This window comes from Oncorhynchus mykiss, chromosome 2 (assembly GCF_013265735.2).
Source record: "Oncorhynchus mykiss isolate Arlee chromosome 2, USDA_OmykA_1.1, whole genome shotgun sequence".
In the NCBI taxonomy this organism is placed as follows: Eukaryota; Metazoa; Chordata; class Actinopteri; order Salmoniformes; family Salmonidae; genus Oncorhynchus; species Oncorhynchus mykiss.
The window spans coordinates 28331733-28356286 of record NC_048566.1 but is presented as its reverse complement, the minus strand read 5'-3'; the positions used below and the strand labels follow the sequence as shown (position 1 = coordinate 28356286).

General features: G+C 44.8%; 3 protein-coding genes across 5 annotated transcripts; all 3 read right to left on the bottom strand.

The window, feature by feature from the left end:
- Positions 1–44: 44 nt before the first annotated feature.
- vars1 (valyl-tRNA synthetase 1) lies at positions 45–17448 on the bottom strand. 2 transcript variants are annotated; one of them, XM_036944357.1, is made up of 30 exons: positions 17326–17448; positions 15964–16313; positions 15585–15737; positions 13031–13229; positions 11955–12082; positions 11696–11771; positions 11457–11557; positions 11214–11341; positions 10726–10890; positions 10518–10599; positions 10219–10338; positions 10016–10124; positions 9763–9851; positions 9508–9598; positions 9203–9327; positions 8529–8632; positions 8138–8296; positions 7692–7782; positions 7420–7525; positions 7258–7328; positions 6072–6197; positions 5837–5941; positions 2900–3047; positions 2659–2786; positions 2302–2457; positions 1943–2167; positions 1728–1839; positions 1130–1305; positions 802–951; positions 45–671 (listed from the first exon to the last, which is right to left on the bottom strand). In XM_036944357.1, the coding sequence occupies exons 2-30, from the start codon at positions 16309–16311 to the stop codon at positions 603–605; spliced, it is 3840 nt and encodes a 1279-aa protein (XP_036800252.1). In that variant the 5' UTR covers positions 16312–16313; positions 17326–17448; the 3' UTR covers positions 45–602. The 2 variants fall into 2 exon arrangements, with proteins under 2 accessions (XP_036800252.1, XP_036800256.1); XM_036944361.1 differs by having other exon boundaries at positions 15585–15728.
- A 188-nt stretch (positions 17449–17636) lies between these two features.
- On the bottom strand, positions 17637–20777 carry LOC110485753. Its single transcript, XM_021556914.2, has 3 exons — positions 20148–20777; positions 18769–19542; positions 17637–18632 (listed from the first exon to the last, which is right to left on the bottom strand). The coding sequence occupies exons 1-3, from the start codon at positions 20469–20471 to the stop codon at positions 18081–18083; spliced, it is 1650 nt and encodes a 549-aa protein (XP_021412589.2). The 5' UTR covers positions 20472–20777; the 3' UTR covers positions 17637–18080.
- An 895-nt stretch (positions 20778–21672) lies between these two features.
- ino80e (INO80 complex subunit E) lies at positions 21673–24554 on the bottom strand. 2 transcript variants are annotated; one of them, XM_021556935.2, is made up of 8 exons: positions 24398–24554; positions 24052–24166; positions 23863–23933; positions 23632–23684; positions 23423–23492; positions 23186–23303; positions 22733–22831; positions 21673–22304 (listed from the first exon to the last, which is right to left on the bottom strand). In XM_021556935.2, the coding sequence occupies exons 2-8, from the start codon at positions 24130–24132 to the stop codon at positions 22098–22100; spliced, it is 699 nt and encodes a 232-aa protein (XP_021412610.1). In that variant the 5' UTR covers positions 24133–24166; positions 24398–24554; the 3' UTR covers positions 21673–22097. The 2 variants fall into 2 exon arrangements, with proteins under 2 accessions (XP_021412610.1, XP_021412626.1); XM_021556951.2 differs by lacking the exon at positions 22733–22831.

Sequence of the window (24554 nt, the reverse complement as noted above, 5' to 3'; positions counted from 1 at the left end):
TTTCACCAAATGAGCATCAAAGAAAGAACAGATCCCAGCCTGTCTAATATAAGGTCTTTACTCCAGAGCATCCTTTATGGAAAGTGGCATAGTACTGACATGAGACAATGACAGGCGGGTGAAATACAGCTCAATGTATTGGGACAGTGAAATTGTTTTGGGTTAAAGTGCAGACTGTCAGCTTTAACTTCAGGGTATTTTCATTCAGATCGGGTGAAATGTTTGTACATAGTCTTTCCAGGATTTGCTGGTTGTTTCAGAACATTTAGTGCCCAATTAGAAATTAATAGCATTCATTGCTTCATTTTGGAGTCACTTATTGTGAATAGAATGTTTCTAAACATTTCTATATTAATATGGATGCTACCATGATTGCGGATAATCGACAGTTACAGGCACAAAACTCCCCCATGTCTTGGGTGTATGAATGATATTTATGTAGAAATGTTCACCCAATATGGATGAAAATACCCTCAAATTAAATTTAAGTCTGCACTTTAACCTCTGTCATTGTATCATTTCAAATCCAAAACAAGTCACTGACAATACTTTGAGCTCACTATGATAAGAACCATGTTGTAAAAGGGGACGGAGAGGAGTGGTTACACCATTCTCTTGAAGTTGTCTATGGCTTCCGTTGCTTTCTCCAGCTCCGTCTGGCTCTGACGCAGCTGGAAGAGGGTTAGAGAGCAGGATCACAGGTCACCACACACTTCACAAGCAGAGCCAAGCAAAATGTTTTTACTGTGGGAATGCCCCACGTTCCAAAACGATAGCCTGAGTAATTAACATCCTCCTTACCTTCTCAGCGTCCAGATCCTGTACTTTAACAGGCACCTTCTCCTTGTAGTCACTCTTCTCCATCTTTTCTCTCAGTTTATCCATCTGTTTCTCCAGCTCTCCCTTCTTCACAGTCAGCTTGGCCACCTCCTTCTCCAAATCTATCAGACCCTGGGAGAGAGATTAACAACGAGGAGAAAAGGAAACGCAGTTGTAAAAACAGAAGTGTAACAATTTCACTAGGGAATAAAGATGTCTGGTTTGGCACAGTCATCAGATGACTCGTATACACTGTCAGCCAATCACAACACAGAATGTGTGGTTGAAACCTGTAAAATTGACCTCTTACCTTGAGCATGAGGTGGACGGTGCACCTGTCGGAGGCAATGGCCACAGCACAGCCCTCTGGGACGGCCCCGGTGGCTGGGACTGGCTGGATGGTCTGGGATAGAGACAGGGTCTGGATCTGCAGACTGTACTGCCCCACCAGAGACATCGTCTCATTGTCTATACACTGGAGGTAGCCTGTGGAGGGAGGGGGTATAATATGTAAAACAACGCTGAGAAGTGTTCTAGTCACCAAAGTAGATAATCATGCCCCCTTGCTGTAAATATAGTACTGTAATTTCTGCACTATATTAAGCGCACCTGAATATAAACCGCACCCACTGAATTATTAAAATATGTATTTTGTACATAAATAAGCCGCAGGTGCCTACCGGTACATTGAAACAAATTAACTTTACACAGCCTTTAAACGAAACACGGCTTGTAACAAAAATAAATAGGCTTTAACGAAACACGGCGCTCAGTTTTTTTGAAAGCGGGAAAAATCCATAAATTAGCCGCGTCATTGTATAAACCGCGAGGTTCAAAGCGTGGGGAAAAAGTAGCGGTTTATAGTCTGGAAATTACAGTACAGTGCTTGTGGTCATGTATGAACTCACAATCGGCACGTGTCTTGGTCAGGTTGTAGTCGGCCCTGAGTGAACGGATGGTCCGGACCACGGTCATCACAAACTCCATCTGACGGTCCACGTCCTCACTATGCCAGCAGAACTAGAGACCACACAGAGACGACGGCCAGACAACCACCACAAATTACAGTCAACAAAACTCATACCCTTTGGTTTATTATACAGTGTATCAATATAAAGTTCACCTCCTCAGTCTCAGGGTAGGGCGTGACATGGATACTAGGGTGGCCATCCTGGGATCGTCGCCGTGGCAACCTCTGGTAGAGCTCCTCGCCCACGAAGGGCATGATGGGAGCTAGGAGGAGCAGGCCGGTCTCCAGGCAGGTGAACAGCGTCTGTCTGCAGACTACAGCCTGGCTCTGAGACCCACTGTCCTCCTCCGCCCTGGAGAACACTGGCTTCACACTCTCCTAGAGGGTTGAGGGAGGGAGGTCGAGAAGGGACGAGGATGGAGGTTGGGAGCAGGAAGTTAAGGAGTGGTAATATATTAATCCCACACACCACCACTCACAGGCAGACAGAGACAAGGCAAACAGACTCTCACCAGATAGACGTCACAGAGCTCGTAGAGCCAGAAGTTGTAGATGGCTGTGGTGATAGCTGGGAAGTCGTAGGCCTGGAACCCTGCATTACACAGACCCACAGCAGTACACAAACGGGACAGAATCCACCGGTCTGACACGCTCTCCTCCCCACACAGCTGACAGGAGGATAATTGGACATTTTACAGAGATATAAACCTAAATACCATATCATACAAAGACCTGTTTTCACTATAACAAATTAAGAGCATTTTCTTGAAGCAACTTTATTTCCCTTCATTTACACAGGCATGACACTGCAGTACACACACACACACAATGAATAGGCCTAGATAAAGATACTGTAGTAGAGATGTCACCTGGGCTTTCTCTGAAGGAACAAAGTTGTCTCCCAGCGTCCTCATGGCAAACTTCACAGCATTCCACAGCTTGTTACAGAAGTGACGGTAACCAAGGATACGATTCACATCCATGTTAATGTCCCTGCCTGAGCGAGTTAGGGGGAGAGAGGAAAAGAAAGGGTTGTGTTGGTGTGTACATGGCATGCCAGACATAACATGACACGGCCACATCACCAGATGGCAGGAGTGAGTGATGTACCTTGGCTGGTGTAGGCACACAGGGCGAAGCGGAGGGCATCTGTGCCACACTCTGGGATACCAGTGGGGTAGTCCGACTTCTGTCCCTGCTTGGCCTTCTCTACCTCTACTGGGTCCAGATTACTGTCCTGCAGCTGGGCATACAGACCCTGCACACACGAAGGGTCAGCAGAGACATTATCTATGTCCTGGTGCTTTGTTCTAGGCCCTTAACCACACTTGCAGTTCAACAGCTACATAACAACATAAATGCATGACACTGATTCAAAGCAGCAAGAGACACTTGGTTCCTCAATCCACCTGATATAGTAAGAGTATGTACTGCCAGAGCCCTATATATAGCAGTGGTCACCAACCAGTCGATCACCAAACATTTCTGTAGAAAAGATAAAGGCTTGCGCTCCTTAAAAAAACTAAATAAATGGTGGTGCACTGTTGGCAGTAGGTGCACTTGATTCAGAAGCACTGGGTAGGCAAAGTATTCCCATTTTGATCTATTTCATTTGTCTGAAAAGACACACTCCGCCTACTCGGCAGACCGGGAGCGTGCCTACCCGGCTATCCATTCGGATAGCTCAAATCACCATGCCTACAGCTTCCACGACCCCAGCTACAGCAAAGTTTGATCCTAACCTACATGAGATTTGATCACTTTTAAAACCATGACCACAGATAGACTGTCACAATACAGCAAAGGACTGCTGTTTTTATGAGTTAGTTCATGTCGAAGTTTTTGTTCAGTACTGTCAACGCTGTTTTTATGAGTTAGTTCATGTCGAAGTTCTTGTTCAGTACTGTCAACGCTGTTTTTATGAGTTAGTTCATGTCGAAGTTCTTGTTCAGTACTGTCAACGCTGTTTTTATGAGTTAGTTCATGTCGAAGTTCTTGTTCAGTACTGTCAACGCTGTCTTTGAGTTAGTTCATGTCGAAGTTCTTGTTCAGTACTGTCAACGCTGTTTTTATGAGTTAGTTCATGTCAAAGTTCTTGTTCAGTACTGTCAACGCTGTCTTTATGAGTTAGTTCATGTCGAAGTTCTTGTTCAGTACTGTCAACGCTGTTTTTATGAGTTAGTTCATGTCGAAGTTTTTGTTCAGTACTGTCAACGCTGTTTTTATGAGTTAGTTCATGTCGAAGTTTTTGTTCAGTACTGTCAACGCTGTTTTTATGAGTTAGTTCATGTCGAAGTTCTTGTTCAGTACTGTCAACGCTGTCTTTATGAGTTAGTTCATGTCGAAGTTCTTGTTCAGTACTGTCAACGCTGTTTTTATGAGTTAGTTCATGTCGAAGTTCTTGTTCAGTACTGTCAACGCTGTTTTTATGAGTTAGTTCATATCGAAGTTCTTGTTCAGTACTGTCAACGCTGTTTTTATGAGTTAGTTCATGTCGAAGTTCTTGTTCAGTACTGTCAACGCTGTCTTTATGAGTTAGTTCATGTCGAAGTTCTTGTTCAGTACTGTCAACGCTGTTTTTATGAGTTAGTTCATGTCGAAGTTCTTGTTCAGTACTGTCAACGCTGTTTTTATGAGTTAGTTCATGTCAAAGTTTTTGTTCAGTACTGTCAACGCTGTCTTTATGAGTTAGTTCATGTCAAAGTTTTTGTTCAGTACTGTCAACGCTGTTTTTATGAGTTAGTTCATGTCGAAGTTTTTGTTCAGTACTGTCAACGCTGTCTTTATGAGTTAGTTCATGTCGAAGTTCTTGTTCAGTACTGTCAACGCTGTTTTTATGAGTTAGTTCATGTCGAAGTTTTTGTTCAGTACTGTCAACGCCGTGTTTATTCAACACTATTACAAAACATAAAAACGTGCTTCTCCCTACTTCCACTCGTGCTGTAATGAATTTGTAGCCAAGTGTCTCGATAGCCCTGCATTTGTATTATCATTAGCAGCTCATGTCCATTTTAATATCGAGGAATAGAGCAGAGACATGAGAGACGGATCCTCTGCTGCTCTCTCCCTCCCCTTAGACTAATGTAGTGTTCAAAACCACAGGGAACTCGGAAGATCCGCCTGGGAAAAATAGTTTCTAGATCACTGACATCATGATTTGACCTCTTCTTCAGTTGTCTTGAAAGCACCATGACCATCAGATTGATGCAGGTACCAGTCCAGTAAAAAAATAAATAAGTGAATTATTTGCAAATTATCTCAAATTATGCTCAGTTCTGCCTTGCAAGTACTACACAAACTGATCTATTTTGTTATCAAAGTGTGAGTTTTTGTATATAATATGGTCTGAGAAGAACTGGCAGGCCAGGCATATAGCCAATATGCTGTGATAATGTATTAGGCCTACTGCACAAACCTCATTCCTACACAATTGTTTTTTAGGTCAAATGTTTTTAAAAAATGTTGAAAGAAATGATTAAATAATAGCGGTAGATATCGGCTTGCTTTTTGACTATGAAAGTGACCTTGGTGGCCACTGCTCTAGAGGGCTGACTCAGCTCTAGACTTGGGCGATATACCGTTTATACTGTATACCAGGCTATTTCAGCTGGGGGGGGGGGGGGGGTGTGTGCTTCGTCACTGCTTTTAACTATACGTTAAGTATAACTATAAGAAACCTAAGATGTGTCAAATAAATGATATCCAGCTCATGGCTCCAGCTATGCATTTGGTTCACTAACTTTCTAGCTTGGCAAGATCAAGTGTCTTGGTTACAGCTTATTGGTTACATTCAATCCCCTCCTGGATCAAGATCCCTGTTGCCTAAATTGTTTTGTGCCCCTTGTGTGCATTTCCGGTAATAGTGTATACCCCAGTATGGTACAGAAACGGTATGACGGTAAGAACATGTGGATTCCTCCGAACACTACTCAGCTCAGTTTGAGGGAGCAACACTAGGAGAGACAGATAAAGGGCCTCAATAGAGCCTGGAATAGCTGCTTAATAAGCAGACAGTACAACACCCCCCATGGGAGCACGGCGTGTTACCTCCAGAGAGATGCCTGTGATGACGTCCAGGGGGTCGATGACGTTCCCCAGAGATTTGCTCATCTTCCTCCCGTGGGCGTCCCTCACCACCGCATGGAGGTACACCTAGTATCAAACACAGCCATTACCATTACTACACAGCCATTACCATTACTACACAGGCTGTCCCCACTGTAATCAATGACATGCTACACTGGTCAGAGGCAGCAGGTGATTACTTCCAAATGAGCCCCACCTCTTTGAAGGGCAGCTTGCCAGTGAGTTTGAGGCCCATCATCACCATGCGGGCCACCCAGAAGAACAGGATGTCATGACCTGTCTCCAGCAGGGTGCCTGGATAGAACACACTCAGGTCCTGGGTCTGGACAGAGAGAGGAAAACATGTATTACACACAGAGGGTATCACACACTCAGGTCCTGGGTCTGGACAGAGAGAGGAAAACATGTATTACACACTCAGGTCCTGGGTCTGGACAGAGAGAGGAAAACATGTATTACACACAGAGGGTATCACACACTCAGGTCCTGGGTCTGGACAGAGAGAGGAAAACATGTATTACACACAGAGGGTATCACACACTCAGGTCCTGGGTCTGGACAGAGAGAGGAAAACATGTATTACACACAGAGGGTATCACACACTCAGGTCCTGGGTCTGGACAGAGAGAGGAAAACATGTATTACACACTCAGGTCCTGGGTCTGGACAGAGAGGAAAACCTGTATTACACACTCAGGTCCTGGGCCTGGACAGAGAGAGGAAAACATGTATTACACACTCAGGTCCTGGGTCTGGACAGAGAGAGGAAAACCTCTATTACACACTCAGGTCCTGGGTCTGGACAGAGAGAGGAAAACATGTATTACACACTCAGGTCCTGGGTCTGGACAGAGAGAGGAAAACATGTATTACACACAGAGGGTATCACACACTCAGGTCCTGGGTCTGGACAGAGAGAGGAAAACATGTATTACACACAGAGGGTATCACACACTCAGGTCCTGGGTCTGGACAGAGAGAGGAAAACATGTATTACACACAGAGGGTATCACACACTCAGGTCCTGGGTCTGGACAGAGAGAGGAAAACATGTATTACACACTCAGGTCCTGGGTCTGGACAGAGAGGAAAACCTGTATTACACACTCAGGTCCTGGGCCTGGACAGAGAGAGGAAAACATGTATTACACACTCAGGTCCTGGGTCTGGACAGAGAGAGGAAAACCTCTATTACACACTCAGGTCCTGGGTCTGGACAGAGAGAGGAAAACCTGTATTACACACAGAGGGTATCACACACTCAGCTCTAGACACACCTTACCCACACATTCAATATCATCAATATATATCTCAGGAACTATGGAAAGCATATGTTAACAACTTTAATACACACACACCCACCCACACACCTACAGCCTCACCTCATTGGGCCAGCCGAAGATGGAGAAGGGGAAAATACCAGAGGAGAACCATGTATCCAGGACATCCTCATCTGTAACACAGGAAGTGAACAAAAATCACTTGGTAATGGGCAAAATACTCCATTCCACTGTAAATGATCATAATTTGAGAGAAGATCTTACCCTGTCGGAGGGTGACCTTGTCAGTGGAGACGTTGAAGCGCTTGGCAGCTTTATCTCTGGCCTCCTCCTCTGTCCTCCCACTCACCCAGTAATGACCATCCATGTCCTGGAGGACGTGAGGGAGGAAGAAGACGGGAGGGAGGAAGAAGACGGGAGGGAGGGAGGAAGAAGACGGGAGAAGGAAGCCAGAGAGATGGGACATGGGTTGTTTGAACAGGTGTGACTTAAATGACAGAAAATCAGAGAGAGAGAAAGAGAGAAACGGATATCACCTCTCCTGGTGTGACTGAAGGGTCAGTCACGGTGACAAAGTAGGCTGGGATCCTGTGACCCCACCACAGCTGACGAGAGATACACCAGTCCCTGGGAGGGAGGGACAACGAATGAGGGATGTTCAAGTGAATATGTGAGGAAAGAGGGAGTGAAGAGGGGTGAGGAAACCTGAGCACAACTGGTGACAGATGAAACACTAAAGAAGAAAAGGGGTTTGGTGCTGGAGTAGAGGGGCTCCCTGTTTTTAACTAGGGATCTAACCAGGATCTGTAATACACCTGATTTCTATAATGGAGAGAGTGGCGTGTCACCTAATGCGTAGAGAGATGGAGCACATTAAAGAGTAGAACGGGAAGGACAGCGAGGAAAGAGAAAGACTGATGACAAAAGAGAGGTATAGAAGGAAGAGGAAAACAGAACCCGAACGGAGATGGAGGTGACCTACCTGATGTTGTCCAACCAGTTGAACCAGGTCTTATGGTGGTGGTCTGGGATGATTTTGAGTCTTCCCTCCCGGACCGAGTCAGCTGCCTGCTTGCCCATGTCAGCACAGTCCACATACCACTGAGGCTTCAACAGGGGCTCCACTATGTCCTTAGAACGACTGGGGAGGAGAAACACACTCACATTCAATACTAACACACTCACATCCAATACTAACACACTCACATCCAATACTAACACACTCACATCCAATACTAACACACTCACATCCAATCCAGAATTTTCTCACTAACATGTTCACACAGATGTGACCACATTTCGCCCACTGATGCACGCGAAGCTAGAAAAAATATGTCCTTATGTGCTCGTAATGTGGACTGATCGTAACGCACCTGCAGACAGGCACCACCATGGGGTTATCTTTGGTCTCCTTGAAATGGCCTCTGTCCTTCAGAGCCTGCAGCACAGCCTTCCTCGCTTCGAACCGTTTCATACCCTGAGAAAGAGAGGGGAGGTAGGCAGAGAAAAACAGAGAGGAAGTTACCAAACAGATACCACACAGAACAACAAGGAGGAAAAGGAAGAAGAGTGACAACACACCACAACTACTAAGACAGCATGAAGACAAGATCCAGGTGAAGACGTAGTGCGAGTGTACTGTACCAGGTGAAGACGTAGTGCGAGTGTACTGTACCAGGTGAAGAAGAAGTGGGAGTGTACTGTACCAGGTGAAGAAGAAGTGCGAGTGTACTGTACCAGGTGAAGAAGAAGTGGGAGCGTTCTGTACCAGGTGAAGAAGAAGTGGGAGTGTACTGTACCAGGTGAAGAAGAAGTGGGAGTGTACTGTACCAGGTGAAGATGTAGTGCGAGTGTACTGTACCAGGTGAAGATGTAGTGCGAGTGTACTGTACCAGGTGAAGAAGAAGTGGGAGTGTACTGTACCAGGTGAAGATGTAGTGCGAGTGTACTGTACCAGGTGAAGATGTAGTGCGAGTGTACTGTACCAGGTGAAGAAGAAGTGGGAGTGTACTGTACCAGGTGAAGAAGTAGTGTGAGTGTACTGTACCAGGAATGGAGCTGGCACGTTGATGAGCAGGCCATTCTCATCCAGGATGTTGATGAAGGCCAGGTGGTGTCTGTTTCCAACCTCATAATCATTATGGTCATGGGCTGGGGTGATCTTCACAGCACCTGGTGGAGAGAAAGAAGGGGGAGAGAGAAAGAAGGGGGAGAGGGAGAGACAAGGTTCCGTACAGCTCAACCATCCAAACTAACAGTATCCTGCTATTCCTTAGACCACCAGATTACTACAGGCCACACAGCAGGCCACACAGCAGGCCACACAACATGGCCACACAGCATGGTCAGTACCTGTTCCAAAGTTGACGTCCACGAACTCATCAAACACGATGGGCATCTTCCTGTCACAGAAGGGATGAAGCACCATCTTCCCTTTAAGGTGCTGAGAGACACAGATAAACCAAAGCGTGTTAGTTCTCAATTAGAATGCCAAAAGCATTCATCAAAACAACATTTAAATATCAAGAAAGTATAATCTTTCATGGATTTTCCCAAAGAATGTCTGTATTGGAAGGTTGGCGGGGTGTGTGTGTGGGTTGTAGAGACCTGGTATCTGGGGTCGGCAGGGTGGACGGCCACAGCAGAATCTCCCAGCATGGTCTCTATACGAGTGGTCGCCACAATCACCTCCTCATCTAACAGTGAGACAGTGGGAGACATTTAATAAGAGAAGACAAAAATAGAGGGAGGGAGAAAAAAATGGAAAGGAGAGATCAATTAACATAATTGAAAGAAACACTCAAGATAAAGCCATGTCCCTGTACCTCCCCAGCCCAAAATGACTCTCCCCATGTCTTACCTGATCCCTCTATATTGTAGGAGAAGGAGACCAGTACTCCAAACTCCACCTTGTCCTTGTAGCCAGGCACGGGCAGCAGAGTCCTGCCAGTCAGCTCCTTCTTATCCACCTGGACAACACAGCATCATGGGAGTGTTCATTATAGTATGCAACAGAATGGACATTTCAAAAACGGTTTATAACATTTCACAACAGAATAATACCTCTATATCCGAGATGGCAGAGTTGAGGGTGCATGACCAGTTGACCAGCCTCTTGCTCCTGTAGATCACGCCGTCCTCATGCAGACGAATGAACGCCTCCTGGACTGCATAGGACAGTTTCTAGAGAGAGAGTCACAATAGTTTAGTGTTGGGAACATTACAACGTTAGTAAAGGCTCAGTCTAGACATAGTACTTTATGTATTAGACTAATAAAGCTCTCATGAGTTGTCCATGATAACACAGTAAGAGGTGACAGGTAATGTAAAGTGTAAGGTAATGTAAACGATAGTAAACTCACAGGGTCCATGGTAAAGCAGGCTCTGTCCCAGTCCAGGGAGGAACCCAGCTTCTTCAGCTGGTGGTAGATACGGTCTCCCTTCCTACAACACAGCACAGGGAGGAAGAAAGAGGGTGAGGGAGGAAAGAGAGGAACTCTAGCTCTTACTTTCTCTTCTATTGTTGTTCTTTCTTTTGAAACCATCTGTCCTTCCTCTCCCACCACTCACTCGTTCTTCCACTTCCAGACCTCTTGGATGAACTGGTCTCTCCCCAGGTCGTGACGGCTCAAGCCCCTCTCCCTCATCAGTTTTTTCTCCACCACCACCTGGGTGGCGATGCCCGCGTGGTCACAGCCTGGGTTCCACAGGGTCGTCTCGCCACGCATACGGTGCCTGGGGAGAGGGAGGAAACAGGAAATGCACCATCATACTGCGATAAGGACAGAACTAGATTACAGCACTACAGAATATTGAGAATGGGACAAGACATGAATGTTGAGAGAGGTGAAGAGAAAAGTGGGACATGTAGAGTCATGACAGCAAGAGAAAAAGCAAGACAGTGAGAGAGATGGCTAGAGAGAGAATGAGAGAGAAAGTGTGAGAGGTTTGTAGAAAGAAGAAAAATAATAGAGAGTGAGATTGGTGAAAGGATGTGAAAATAAACCGCTAGAAAGGGAGAGAGCAGATTGGTGTAATCAGATAGAGAATCCCATTACCATCTGGTCAGACAGTCCTGGATGGCGTTGGTTAGGGCATGACCTAAGTGAAGAGATCCCGTCACATTGGGCGGAGGGATACACATCATGAACACTCCACGGGGGTTAGGCTCACTGATACTCTTCCGCTGAAGAATATAAGAACATCATAATAGCTTGATTATGACCTCAGCCATGGGCTGGTTAAATGTCACATTTCATAAACAAGCATAAACTATTAAATACATAGAGTGACAGTCTCACCCCATACTCAGGTTTGAAGTATCCCTGCTTCTCCCACCAGGAGTACCAGGCTGCCTCCACATACTGAGGACTGTACGAGTCTGGCAGGGGGCTCAGGACATCTGACACAGGGAGAGATAGGAGTTTAAGTCGAACCACACACACACAAAGTATAAAAGAGAGAGTGGTGGATTATACATGGTTAATAACAGAGATCCTATTCAATTATTCAAATTCCTAATTCTATGGTTTATAAGCACCTTTTTTCTCTCCAGGAGGGGTGGGGACGTCGTATGAGATCACTCCCAGGTCCTTCTTCTCTGGTTTGGCCTTTTTCTGGAGAGAGACCAGAATGAGACTGAAGACACCTACTGAATGACCTTATCTAGGCTGTAAAAACTGTAAAAGGAGTATACTTTAAGGATCATCATCTTGTTGGGTTCCAGTTGATCCACACAGCAATGGTCTTTGCAACAGGGAAAATGAGAAATGAAACCCGCCACCTGTCCATCTTCATACCTCTGTCGGGGGTGCCAGTTTCTTTTCTTGCTTTTTCTTCTCCTCCATCTCCTTCTTCTGTTGGAACTTCTCCAACTTCTCTCTGCTTTTAGCCTCCTTCTTCAGCTGAGCTTCTGTCTTTGGTTTGCCTGAGAGAGAGAGAGAAACACACTTTGAGAATAACAAACACTCAAACAAACTCAAGCTGACACACACACTCTGGGGCGGCAGCGTAGCCTAGTGGTTTGGACTAGTAACTGAAAGGTTGCAAGTTCAAATCCCTGAGCTGACAAGGTACGACTGTCGTTCTGCCCCTGAACAAGGCAGTTAACCCACTGTTCCTAGGCCATCATTGAAAATAAGAATTTGTTCTTAACTGACTTGCCTAGTTAAATAAAGGTTAAAAAAAATAAAAACTCATGATGCTATGTATGCAGAAAATATTCCTCCTATGTAACTAACTGATAAGATGCCAAATGTAGTGAAAACTGAAACAGATTCAGCTAGACAAGAAGACACCGTTGGTCTTCAGGATAATAAAGTTATTCTTCAATCTAAAGCTGGTCTTACTCACACAAAGAAACTTGAGCAGAATTTCTGTTGCATTTGCAGGTTGCAAATGTCATCATTTTATTGATTCCATATTGTTTGCAAATTCTTAAAGCTGCAACATAACTTTTTGGGCGACCCAACCAAATGTACATAGAAATGTGTGTTATAGATCTGCCATTCTCATTGAAAGCCTGTCTAAGAAGCAGCGTCGTATGAGAATTGCAATCTGTTCTACTTTCAATATTTCTATGCTTCCCGTTATCAAGTTTAGTTTTCGTGTCTTTAATTTTCGGTTTTGTACACCAGATTCAAAAAGCTGAAAATACAATATTTTTGGTTATGGAAAATATATATTTCACAGTGGTTTAGATGGTACAGTGATTCTCTACACTATATTTGCTTGTTATGTTGTATAAACTGAAATTAGGCGCACTATTAGAATTTTAGCAACCAGGAAATGAGGGAACAATTTCTGCATAGTGCATCTTTAACACATACTACCAGACGAGTTACTCACAGTCAAAGACATGGCCTAAGCCTCTTACCATTGGTAGCATTGGAATCAGCAGTTGGATTAGCGTTAGCAGCAGGAACAGGAGCAACGCTGGGTTTGGGTGTGACGGGCACCATCTTCTCACACAGAGAGATCTGTCCCAGGACCTTGACAAACTGAGGCTGGTTGACACAGGTCAGAAACCACCTGGTCACGTTCGTCAGGGCTTTCCTGTTGGACGGCTCCAAGGCCTAGTATGACATAAGAAGAATGTTATTGGAATTCAAACAATGTGAAACAGGAAGATCTTACATTGGATGTTGCATGCAATTTCAGTCGAGTTGCTTTGTGTATCAGCAATGTTGCTTGAGATGATGTCACTTGCAATCTGCAACAGAAATTGCATACGGATTGCTTCGTGTGACACCAGCTTTACAGTACAACTGCGGTGTATTCATTATGCCGATTCTGTTGCTAAATGTTGTCTGTTGCTAAACGTTTTGCAAAAAAAAATGTTTACTCCAAATGGAAAACGTTTTATACAACGAAAACAATAGTTTTTATAGGACAAATGCAGGTAGGCCCCCCGTTTTGTTCTGCTTGCTCCATTTAGATCTTAAATAGTAAACAGGTTCTGTTGCAATGAGTTTATTTATTTAACTAGGCAAGTCAGTTAAGAACAAATTCTTATTTACAATGATGGCCTACCGGGGAACAGTGCCCTGTCCTGTTCAGGGACAGAACGACAGACTTTTACCTTGTCAGCTCGGAGATTTGATCGAGCAACCTTTCAGTTACTGGCACAATGCTCTAACCACTAGGCTACCTGCCGCCCCTCCCGAATGAATACTCCCCAGCACTCACTTACCAGACAGTCTGTTAACAGAAGACAAATACAGTGCCTTGCGAAAGTATTCGGCCCCCTTGAACTTTGCGACCTTTTGCCACATTTCAGGCTTCAAACATAAAGATATAAAACTGTATTTTTTTGTGAACAATCAACAACAAGTGGGACACAATCATGAACTGGAACGACATTTATTGGATATTTCAAACTTTTTTAACAAATCAAAAACTGAAAAATTGGGCGTGCAAAATTATTCAGCCCCTTTACTTTCAGTGCAGCAAACTCTCTCCAGAAGTTCAGTGAGGATCTCTGAATGATCCAATGTTGACCTAAATGACTAATGATGATAAATACAATCCACCTGTGTGTAATCAAGTCTCCGCATAAATGCACCTGGACTGTGATAGTCTCAGAGGTCCGTTAAAAGCGCAGAGAGCATCATGAAGAACAAGGAACACACCAGGCAGGTCCGAGATACTGTTGTGAAGAAGTTTAAAGCCGGATTTGGATACAAAAAGATTTCCCAAGCTTTAAACATCCCAAGGAGCACTGTGCAAGCGATAATATTGAAATGGAAGGAGTATCAGACCACTGCAAATCTACCAAGACCTGGCCGTCCCTCTAAACTTTCAGCTCATACAAGGAGAAGACTGATCAGAGATGCAGCCAAGAGGCCCATGATCACTCTGGATGAACTGCAGAGATCTACAGCTGAGGTGGGAGACTCTGTCCATAGGACAACAATCAGTCGTATATTGCACAAATCTGGCCTTTATGGAAGAGTGGCAAGAAGAAAGCCATTTCTTAAAGATATCCATAAAAAGTGTCGTTTAAAGTTTGCCACAAGCCACCTGGGAGACACACCAAACATGTGGAAGAAGGTGCTCTGGTCAGATGAAACCAAAATCGAACTTTTTGGCAACAATGCAAAACGTTATGTTTGGCGTAAAAGCAACACAGCTGAACACACCATCCCCACTGTCAAACATGGTGGTGGCAGCATCATGGTTTGGGCCTGCTTTTCTTCAGCAGGGACAGGGAAGATGGTTAAAATTGATGGGAAGATGGATGGAGCCAAATACAGGACCATTCTGGAAGAAAAACCTGATGGAGTCTGCAAAAGACCTGAGACTGGGACGGAGATTTGTCTTCCAACAAGACAATGATCCAAAACATAAAGCAAAATCTACAATGGAATGGTTCAAAAATAAACATATCCAGGTGTTAGAATGGCCATGTCAAAGTCCAGACCTGAATCCAATCGAGAACCTGTGGAAAGAACTGAAAACTGCTGTTCACAAATGCTCTCCATCCAACCTCACTGAGCTCGAGCTGTTTTGCAAGGAGGAATGGGAAAAAAATTCAGTCTCTCGATGTGCAAAACTGATAGAGACATACCCCAAGCGACTTACAGCTGTAATCGCAGCAAAAGGTGGCGCTACAAAGTATTAACTTAAGGGGGCTGAATAATTTTGCACGCCCAATTTTTCAGTTTTTGATTTGTTAAAAAAGTTTGAAATATCCAATAAATGTCGTTCCACTTCTTGATTGTGTCCCACTTGTTGTTGATTCTTCACAAAAAAATACAGTTTTATATCTTTATGTTTGAAGCCTGAAATGTGGCAAAAGTTGCAAAGTTCAAGGGGGCCGAATACTTTCGCAAGGCACTGTACTTTCACTTCTTCCTAACTTTAAAGAATAAGGAAGAGGATACACAAATAAGATAAAAGATAAATGTTAATATAAAAACTTGGCTCACGTATTTGAAGGGCAGGAGTGCTGCGGTTGCCACAGCGATGTCAGCCAGAGTGAGGCTGTCTCCCACCAGGAATGTTCTAGGCTCCAGGTTCTTATCTAGAACGTTTAGCACGCGCATCATCTCAGCATGAGAACTCTGCTGAAGCTGCATGGACTCATCAGAATCAGAAAAAACGATTGGTAATCAACAATGTTAACACAGGAATTTGTCTTGGGGTATGTTATATTCCAGATTAGTGTTCCCTCCCCTTGCTTTGTCATTGTTCAATCACTCCCATAGTCCAATTCATTTGAAATTAAGCAAATATTCACCATTATACTCCTATTTGTGTGTTTGTGACTGCATGAGTTGCTTCCAGTAGTGAGACCCTCTCCCTCACCTTCTTATCCACTCCCATCACCCCCAGCAGTGGGAACACCACAGCACAGGACACAGGAATCAGCTCATTGTCTGCAAAGCTGAGCCACTGCCACACCTGGCTCTCCTGTTTAGCATTCGACCCTATCCTCTTCCCCTGAGAGGCTAGGTACCATGCAACAGCACTGGCCCCAGAGAGCACCTCACCTCCCCCAGAGCCCAGCACCAGGCTGGGGCGAGAGCACAGGGCCAGGGAGGCAGGAGGGTCTTCTATGAGTGTGCAGAGCCGAGAGGGGCAGAACTCTGCAGCGACCAGGGCCATGAGGCTCCTGAAGTCGTCAGGGTGGGGGGAGACGTAGAGCAAAGCCATCCCTAGGAGAGGGGGAGAATGATTGAGATTGGTGTGCCAGACAATATAATGACTGTCAAAATATAACGCTTCCATAGTGTCATTAAATAGTACAGATATGTATTTGGATGCAAACCACTTCACAAGTCATCCAATCTCAGCTAAAACTAGCTTGCTAGCAGGTTAGCTACATAACAGTAGGCAGTACCGTTACTGTTTTGGGCATGTTTGTTTATGCTAACTTAAATTATGCTACACTAAGGTGACATCTCTTAAGTAACAAACGCTAAAGTTAGCAACAAATCTGGGAAGTAAACAGAGACAACTCCACAAACAGAGACGTGCACAGATAGCTATGCAACGATTCATGCGCTATTTTCTAGTGCAACAAACCTGACAAACTGGAAAGACATGCTAACCATTAGCTGACTAAACTCCACTCCATGATGAGTTTAGTCGGCTAGCTAATAATCAGCTTTGGCAAGCTGTAACTTAAAAAAGGGACAATATGTAGTTGCTATATCCATTGTAAATAAAATATATATACCCATTCATTCTTGAAAAATCTAACATTGCTAAATGCCTCATGAGCTTCGTTCAATGGTCGTACCCCAAAATATAAACTTGTTTTACTCCAATGTTTGTAAACAAAGTAATGTTAGCTAAGTGTAAAACACTATAGTCTCAAAAAATAGTTTAAACTATCAGGTTGATATCATGAACGATCAGTCCTTGCATCGGGGGCGGCCGGTAGCCTACTGGTTAGATAGAGCGTTGGGCCAGTCACTGAAAGGTTGCAGGATCGAATCCCTAAACTGACCATGTAAAAATCTATCGTTCTGAACAAGGTAGGCCGTCATTGTCAAAAATAATTTGTTCCTAACTGACTTGCCTAGTTACATTTTAAAAATCCATTGCTCCATCTATGAATTTGAGAGTTCCATTTCACCTGCCTTACACCATGAATTATGTACACAAACGTTTGATATAATACATCATTTTAAAATAAATGGCACTTGAAAAAGTTATCCATACCGTTGAATGAAGAAGAAAGGGACGTCAACTCATGAGTTCCGGATAAGCAGCGTATTACAGTAGTCGGCAGTCTGATGCAATGTGGCGCACATGTTTGGTTCGAAGGACCTTTGGACAGATTCATTTCCGCCACATCAAGGAGGCTTGTAAGAATGCCTTTTTCAAATTGACCATGACATTTGTCCAGACTCTTACTCACATCAATTATTGCAGTGTTATGAATGTGCAAATAAAAACGATCCAGCTTCAAGGCAAAATATATTGATAGTCAAATGAATGAATCACAAATAAATAAATTGCACTAGTCTGAGTGGATGTGATCAATCAATTATCCGTTTTAATCAAGCAAGCATATAGTTCATAAAGTAACATAAATTCTAACATCTATTACCATATGAACTCACACAGTAAAAGCATGTTTCCCCAAAATAATACCATATTGTAATTGATCAAATGGCCATGGGGCTACCATGCTTCACATTCTGACACATATACCATTAATCTCAGCATTAGTCTTTTGGGATCCTGCTTCTTTACAACTAAGAAGTAATAGAAGTAGAAGTCGTCTACTTTAGGAAGCAAAAAAAATATGAAAATGTGTTGTGTGCCTAACTATGCGTTTATGTTAGACAGCTTAGCTAGAGACATTGGCATTGCGGTGTACCCATCAATTCTCTCTTGCTATCTGGTGCATATTTACATACTTTATAAGAACACGACATACAATTTTCAAGGTTTGCAAAAAATCTGCAATGTTATTGATGAACATTCTCTGTAGACCCAAACCATCCACAGTTCTGGTCCTGCCCAAAGACCTCCATCACATTCTCCACAACCGTTTCTGCACTCCCTACTACCAGCCCTCCTGCCAAACTCACTACGTTCCCCACCCCATTCCCACACCTCCACGCCAGCTTCCCCATTCCCCCACTCACTGCCTTCACCTGCCCTCCCATCTCAGACACCACCGACCCCACATACCCCCCACCCTGCTCCCACACCTGGTCCCCGACCACCCTGGACACCCACCAGGCACTGTCCGCAATCCCCCTGAATATGCCCACCCCATCCCAGGCCAGGGTGCCCACCCCTGTGACCCCGTCCTGGCAGCTGGTGAACAGGGAGCCAACAAGAGGGGCTGTAATGCAGTATAGAGTGGAGAAGCACATCTCCCCCACACCAAGTATCAGGCCTGTGACTGAGCCGACTCCAGACACCAGGTCAGACGCCATGTTGTAGAACACAGAGAGGATGTCACCTGGCAGGGCAGACAGGATCCCCATGTCCTCCTGCAGGACAAAGGCCACCTAGACGAGGAGAGGAGATATGTTCTGTTACAAGATATTGTCTGTTATAACAGAAACATATTTTTGTGATCAGAAACATAAAAGGATATATATAGGATATGGAACCATCACAGTATTGTATTCCATCAGTAATCACCTGTCCAGGGATCCCAATGAGGGTGGAGACTACAGGGTGTAGAGGGGCCATGAGCAGGGAGACAGAGGAGGTGATGATATACACCAGAGGGTTGCTGGACGACTCTGTGTCCAACTCAGAGGACAGTGTCTCGTTGTCCTCTGAGGGAGGGATGAGAGGTTCTGTGTCAGCAGGTAGTGCCTCTAGGCTTCGATCAGTAGTCTCATCTAGTGTTTCCTCAATGGCGTCTGGCCTTGCGACTGCTCTCTGCTTTTCTACAACTCCGACCATCGCATCACTGAGCAGTATCACTATGTCTCCCTCCGTGTCCCCATCTGCTTCCCCGCAACCCTCTGAAAATAGATCTGTCACTCCAATCATGTGTTCCAGCTCCTTAACACTCACCACCCTCTCCCCTCCCCCTGTCTCTCTCACGACCCCCACACTGAACCCACTCTGTCCCTCTGGGCCAGCACAGCACACAGCAGACCACTGCACCCCAGCCTCACACCCCTCATCCCCACCCTCCTCCATCCCGGGCCCCAGCCTGAGCCCTGTGGCCCCTGTCAGGACGTAGAGCTGGCCCCCTGTGGAGCCACACTGGGGCAGGACGCTGCTCTTGATCAGCTCTGTGACCAGGGAGTCCCACTGGTGAAGGGGAGAGTCAGAGTGAGCTTGGGGTTTACCCCCCGCCACATCCCCTCGGAGCAGGGCTGGGGTCATCACCAGGGGGGGACTCTGGGACCCTTCGTCCTCTTTCTCCTCCCGTCTGACATCCTCTTCCTCCTTCTCTGTCTAGGAGATAGGTTTGGAATCATGAGTCAAAGTCCACTTATTGAATCACGGTTGCAATTAGTATTAACTTCATGATAAATGAATGCTTGGCCTTTCTTTGGGTAAAGCCTACTGTACATTACAGTACATTTAGTATCAATGCAGTTTGTAAATAGAGTAGGATTGACGAGGACGTCTTTTACTCAGGTGTCATGGCAGAAATAAAATGCCATGCAGACCATTCTAGTTTTGTGAGCGTTAGGGAGCTTGTCTACTGACAGACATCTGAGTCAAATATCAAACTGTTGTTCACATTCATCTTTCTGTTCACTCTGACTTGTTTTAACAAGGCCAGGTTTGCATGGAATGTTGATATCAAGAGTAAGTTGACTGCCTCTACAGGACAAGAGTTTAGTTTCACTTGAACAAGTTTCATATCGCAAAACCATTCTTGCAAAACAACTGGAGGAAAAGCGTGGTATACAGTTGGTTTGATCATGTCCGCTGTAACTTGTGTGATTGTGTTGAGAATGTACACTAAAGGTACAAGGAAGTGCTTACGCAGTCCATGCATGACAATGATTCCACTGTTACCATATAATAGAAATAATATAATCCTCCCTTACCCCCTCCTCCTTTCCTCCTCTCTCCCCCCATCCTTGTCTGAGATGAAAGGCAGAGTAAACAGCTGCGTCACAGGTCGGGTGGTAGAGCGTGGCAAACAACTGTCCCCCTGGCAGCCTGTGACAGATGGGGGTCAGGAGGGCCCCCCCGCCCAGAGGGGGGGTCTGTCTGTAGAAGCTCTGTCTGCAGAGGGAGAAGCCTGGGTCTGGTTCTGATAGTGCCGTGACTGGTAGAGACAGCTCCAGAGTCAGCCCCAGCCAGATCCACCCTGCCCAGCCTGCAGTACTGACACTGACACCAGCAGGACACCACCGCAGCAGCAGCATGGTGATCTCAGCAAACCCACACACTCACAGAGAGAGAGGCTGGTAAATAATCCAGAGGTTTGTGCTGTATCTACGCAGATGGGAGAGGATAATGGCCGATAGCTAGGGTTGACAGCCAGGGAATCTCTGGTATGTCGTTCTTTTATCCCTTTCTCAATCTCTCCCTTCTTTTTTCTCTTACACCCCATCAGCGTCTCCACCCATGTCTTTCTCTTTGGACTGTGTGTGCTGTGCCGTCTGTGTCTGGGCACAGTCTTGCTTACACTCTGCTTCTCCCTCCCTCACTGACAAGCTCACTCTTCCTCCCTCCCTCCCACATTCTCCCTCTAGCTACACTGCTACCTGGCTTTCCCTCCCTCCTTAGTTCCTTTCATAGCTCTTTTTGGTTACACCTTAACCTCACTTTACTGTTAGACACACACACCAGACCCACACCTAGTAACAGGTTCCTATTACCTGTAAGTCTGCATTCCCAAACAATGTTTCCACAAGGTTTGGCTGTCTGAGGGACAGCTCAATGGTTAATTTTCTCTGTTACAACACACACCTCTCAGAAAGTGCTGACTCCTCTGTGTATGTAGCCGAGTGCTTAAGCATGCACTATTAGGGTGCACAGTGAAACCGCAGCAGAATATCTTACAGCAGTGGCCTAGTGTTGAATATTAGACAGTAGATCTGTCCACCACCAAGGTTCCAAAATAGATCTCATTGACTGAATGACATTTTCTCTGCTATAAAGACAAAATTATTTGGGATTTTGTGTTTCAGCCGCCACTTGGTTTGGTAAAGCTGAGGGAATTTGGGAAATGTATCCACTCTCAAATTCTTAGAGGGAGTCATCCAATCCGATCCATCGCAACCTCTGTGAGATGACACGAGAGGAAAGACGAGAGCATAATAATAATAATTAAGCTCTTCACCTGTGACCTTTGTCAGCATGTGCGAGAAGTCAGAGCTCAGGGATGATATACGAGTTTCCTACTAGTTATTACGAGTTTAAAGGGGCATTTAAGTGGATTTTTCCCAGTCGTAAGTGGTAAATACCACCTTCCCACTTGGTTATGAATGCAGCATGAAAGGCTTTTGTCTCCAGGCACAGCCAATAGAAACAGTTGTTTTGAGTAAAGGCACAGTACTGCATGTCTGTGCAGCACATACTATACACTATACTACCAGTCCATTAGGCTTTCAACAACAACAGTCATCTGAAATGTTACCACTTTAATGCAATTTCATTTTGAAAAGTAATTGATAGAAAACATAACGTCTCCATTATCTACAACAGAAAATGTATTATTTGACAGTTTCCCATAAAAAGGTAGGTGCTACATGTAAGCAGTCCTGTAGCTGTCCATGCCATCAATACCATTTCTTCCATGACTTGTATTACAGTAGAAGGCAGTAAAATGACATTAAAGGAGCCAATTAGCAACATTATTATGACAGGTCACATTGTTTAGAGAGAGATATTGTTGCAGTAACCTGAAGGTCCAATGGGGTGAGCTTGGCTAAGCATTTGACAGTGGGAGGGGTTGAATCCACACACACTCACATTGTGCTTTTACACACTCTTTCTAACAATCCTTTACACACACACACACACACACACACACACACACACACAGTTCACTCGTTGGGGATATCGATGACAAGGTCAGCCTCTTCTCCTTCCCCCCTGTCATCGTCTCCTCTGTCTGAGTCTCCGTCGCTCTCTCCCTCCTCCTCCGCGGCATCTCCACTCAGCATCTGCCTGGGCACCCAGTTGAACGAGGCGCTGGATGTGGGAGGGGCAGTCGGGCCCGCTGGGTAGTTGGCTGCTAGAGGGGCCACCACCTAATGGGAAGGATGTAAAAGGAATAAGGTAGATGGAATGAGAGATGCAATGGAGAAAGAGGAGTAGATGACTTGGACAGCATCCCAAATGGCACCCTATTTCCTTTATAGTGCACTACTTTTGACCAGAGCCCTCTGGGGTAGGAATAGGGTTCCATCTGGGATGTAGTTAGTCTACTGAGGAAGAATAACCCTTTAAATGAATGGTCAGGAATTGAAAATGAAAAGAGTCCAGGATATTATGGCAGTATGTTACTTCATTGATGATGTCCCAATGTTATGGACCTTCCTATAGCCTACTGTAGGCCTGCACCTAACCTGCTATATGTAGTACAGTTATACTGTAGAAACACCCTCTTCTAGACCCTAAGTCAATACCCTACATGCCACATGTCTGTTCCCTCATCTGTGATCTCCTCCCCTCTCACCTTCCCCGATGTCTCTTTCTTGTGTTTGGGCGCCTTTGTCTTTCTCTCTTTCTTCATTCTCTCAGCTGGTGGAGCCAAATACTCTGGTGGGAAGGGCAACTGCCCGCCACACACACACACAGGCCCCATGTGTCAATTTAACACACGCATACAAACAAACAAACAAACATGCAAACGAATATACGACCAGAAAACACACACACACACACACACACACACCGTGACAATTTCCAAAACAAACACACACACATTGTAGGTACAAATACAGCCCCAAAAAATATAACATGAGAGACAACAAAAGATAAACGGAAAACATAATAAAACAATATTAATAATGCCCCAAATCAAAACAGTGATTATCTTCGGTAATGAGAAAACAATAATGGCAACAATCAATGATGTTATAGTTATTGATTGTATAGATTCAGTGAGAGGAAGGCGATTATAACTCACTGTGTTGAGGTAGGGGGTACTGCCGGACGACTGGAGAGGGTTCACTCCAGAACGAGAGAGGAGAGAGAGATGGGAGGATGAGGACGAGGGAAGGCCAACGCCAGGGCTACTCCTTCTCCTAAGAGAGTTCAAAAGAGGGACAGTTGAATAAATAGTGAGACAGTGAGAGATAATGGCAAAGATGGAAAGAGTGCAATTTGAAATATTGTCTGTGTTGCTGGCATGCCGCATCCTCACTTCTTTCCTCCGTCTCTCTCCCTGGTGCCCTCTCCTTCACTGTTCTCCGAAGAGGCTGTGGCATCAGAATCTGAAACACAGCATGACAATCAGACACTGTACATCAGCTACAGCAAGGCAGGTAACTGCATGGTCAGTATTGAGTGAGCTATGGATAAAAACAGATATTGTGGAGAATGAAACATTCAGACTTGGTGCTTTAGACCTACCTGAGGAGTCCTCGTCTACCCTCTCGTATTGTAACAATCGGTCCAACAGAAAACTGCAAGATAAGAGAAGCCAAGGAACGACCAGTTTTAACTTTGAACATGCTTGTACAGTATGTGTACACATTCAACAGGGGTGTATTTATTAGTAGCACATCATAGTACAAGGTTTTGCTACAGTGTGACAAAAGAATACACCCAATCTGTCCAAACTTTGTAGATTCACCCAACCACCTTTTATCTCGGGACACTTTGAGCAGCTTCCTCTGGGATCTTCTGAGCTCTTCCTGAAAACACTCCTGCTCCTAGACGGAGACAAGTAGCGAAATACAATAGTTTAACTCTGTAAATGACAGTTCCTTGGCTAATAGGTGTTATAATAATAACACGTCATTGACAATTGGATGAAAAATGAAGACTCACATAAACCAGGAATTTCAATTTGCGTTTGAGATTTTTGTATTTCTGCTTGTAGTCCACCTCCATATCGGCTTGACCGTTCATTTCTGACGCTGTGGTTGAACCGTCAGTGGACGTGCTATACAGGTAGGGTAATCGTTAGTGTCGTGGTTATGTTAACTATAGCTAACAGCAGCTTGTTGGCTAGCTCACTGCTAGCCTTTCCAGTGCATTATCGTTGTTTTTTTAAGCATTTAGCTGGAAGCAGAAGACTAGCAATGGAAAATGCTTGAAAGTAGGATAATAAGGAGACGAAACCATGTAATTATGAAGTTAAATAGCTTGAATTAATATGAAAAATCATTCATACCTCTCGTTTGAATGAATATGTGCGACGTGCTCTTTGTTTACGTCTGTTCTTTTTCTTTAGGATTTGGTTGTCAGTTCGCGTATACCGCCACCTACTGTACTGGCATGTGAGGCTATTCACGGCCTACCTACATTACATTATTGAGTCTACTTCCGCG

Excerpts from the sequence above, each read along its gene's own strand:
- LOC110485753 (XM_021556914.2), bottom strand. The coding sequence starts at position 20,471 with ATGCTGCTGCTGCGGTGGTGTCCTGCTGGTGTCAGTGTCAGTACTGCA. Across the intron at positions 19,543-20,147 it reads GAGGAGGAAAGGAGGAGGGG|ACAGAGAAGGAGGAAGAGGA; the intron begins GTAAGGGAGGAT and ends CCTATCTCCTAG. Across the intron at positions 18,633-18,768 it reads TCATTGGGATCCCTGGACAG|GTGGCCTTTGTCCTGCAGGA; the intron begins GTGATTACTGAT and ends CTCCTCGTCTAG.
- ino80e (XM_021556935.2), bottom strand. The coding sequence starts at position 24,132 with ATGAACGGTCAAGCCGATATGGAGGTGGACTACAAGCAGAAATACAAA. Across the intron at positions 23,685-23,862 it reads AAAGTGTCCCGAGATAAAAG|TTTTCTGTTGGACCGATTGT; the intron begins GTGGTTGGGTGA and ends CTTATCTTGCAG. Across the intron at positions 22,832-23,185 it reads GTACCCCCTACCTCAACACA|TTGCCCTTCCCACCAGAGTA; the intron begins GTGAGTTATAAT and ends TGTGGCGGGCAG.
- vars1 (XM_036944357.1), bottom strand. The coding sequence starts at position 16,311 with ATGGCTTTGCTCTACGTCTCCCCCCACCCTGACGACTTCAGGAGCCTC. Across the intron at positions 15,738-15,963 it reads TGATGGGAGTGGATAAGAAG|TCCATGCAGCTTCAGCAGAG; the intron begins GTGAGGGAGAGG and ends GATTCTGATGAG. Across the intron at positions 11,558-11,695 it reads CCCTCCTGGAGAGAAAAAAG|ATGTCCTGAGCCCCCTGCCA; the intron begins GTGCTTATAAAC and ends TCCCTGTGTCAG.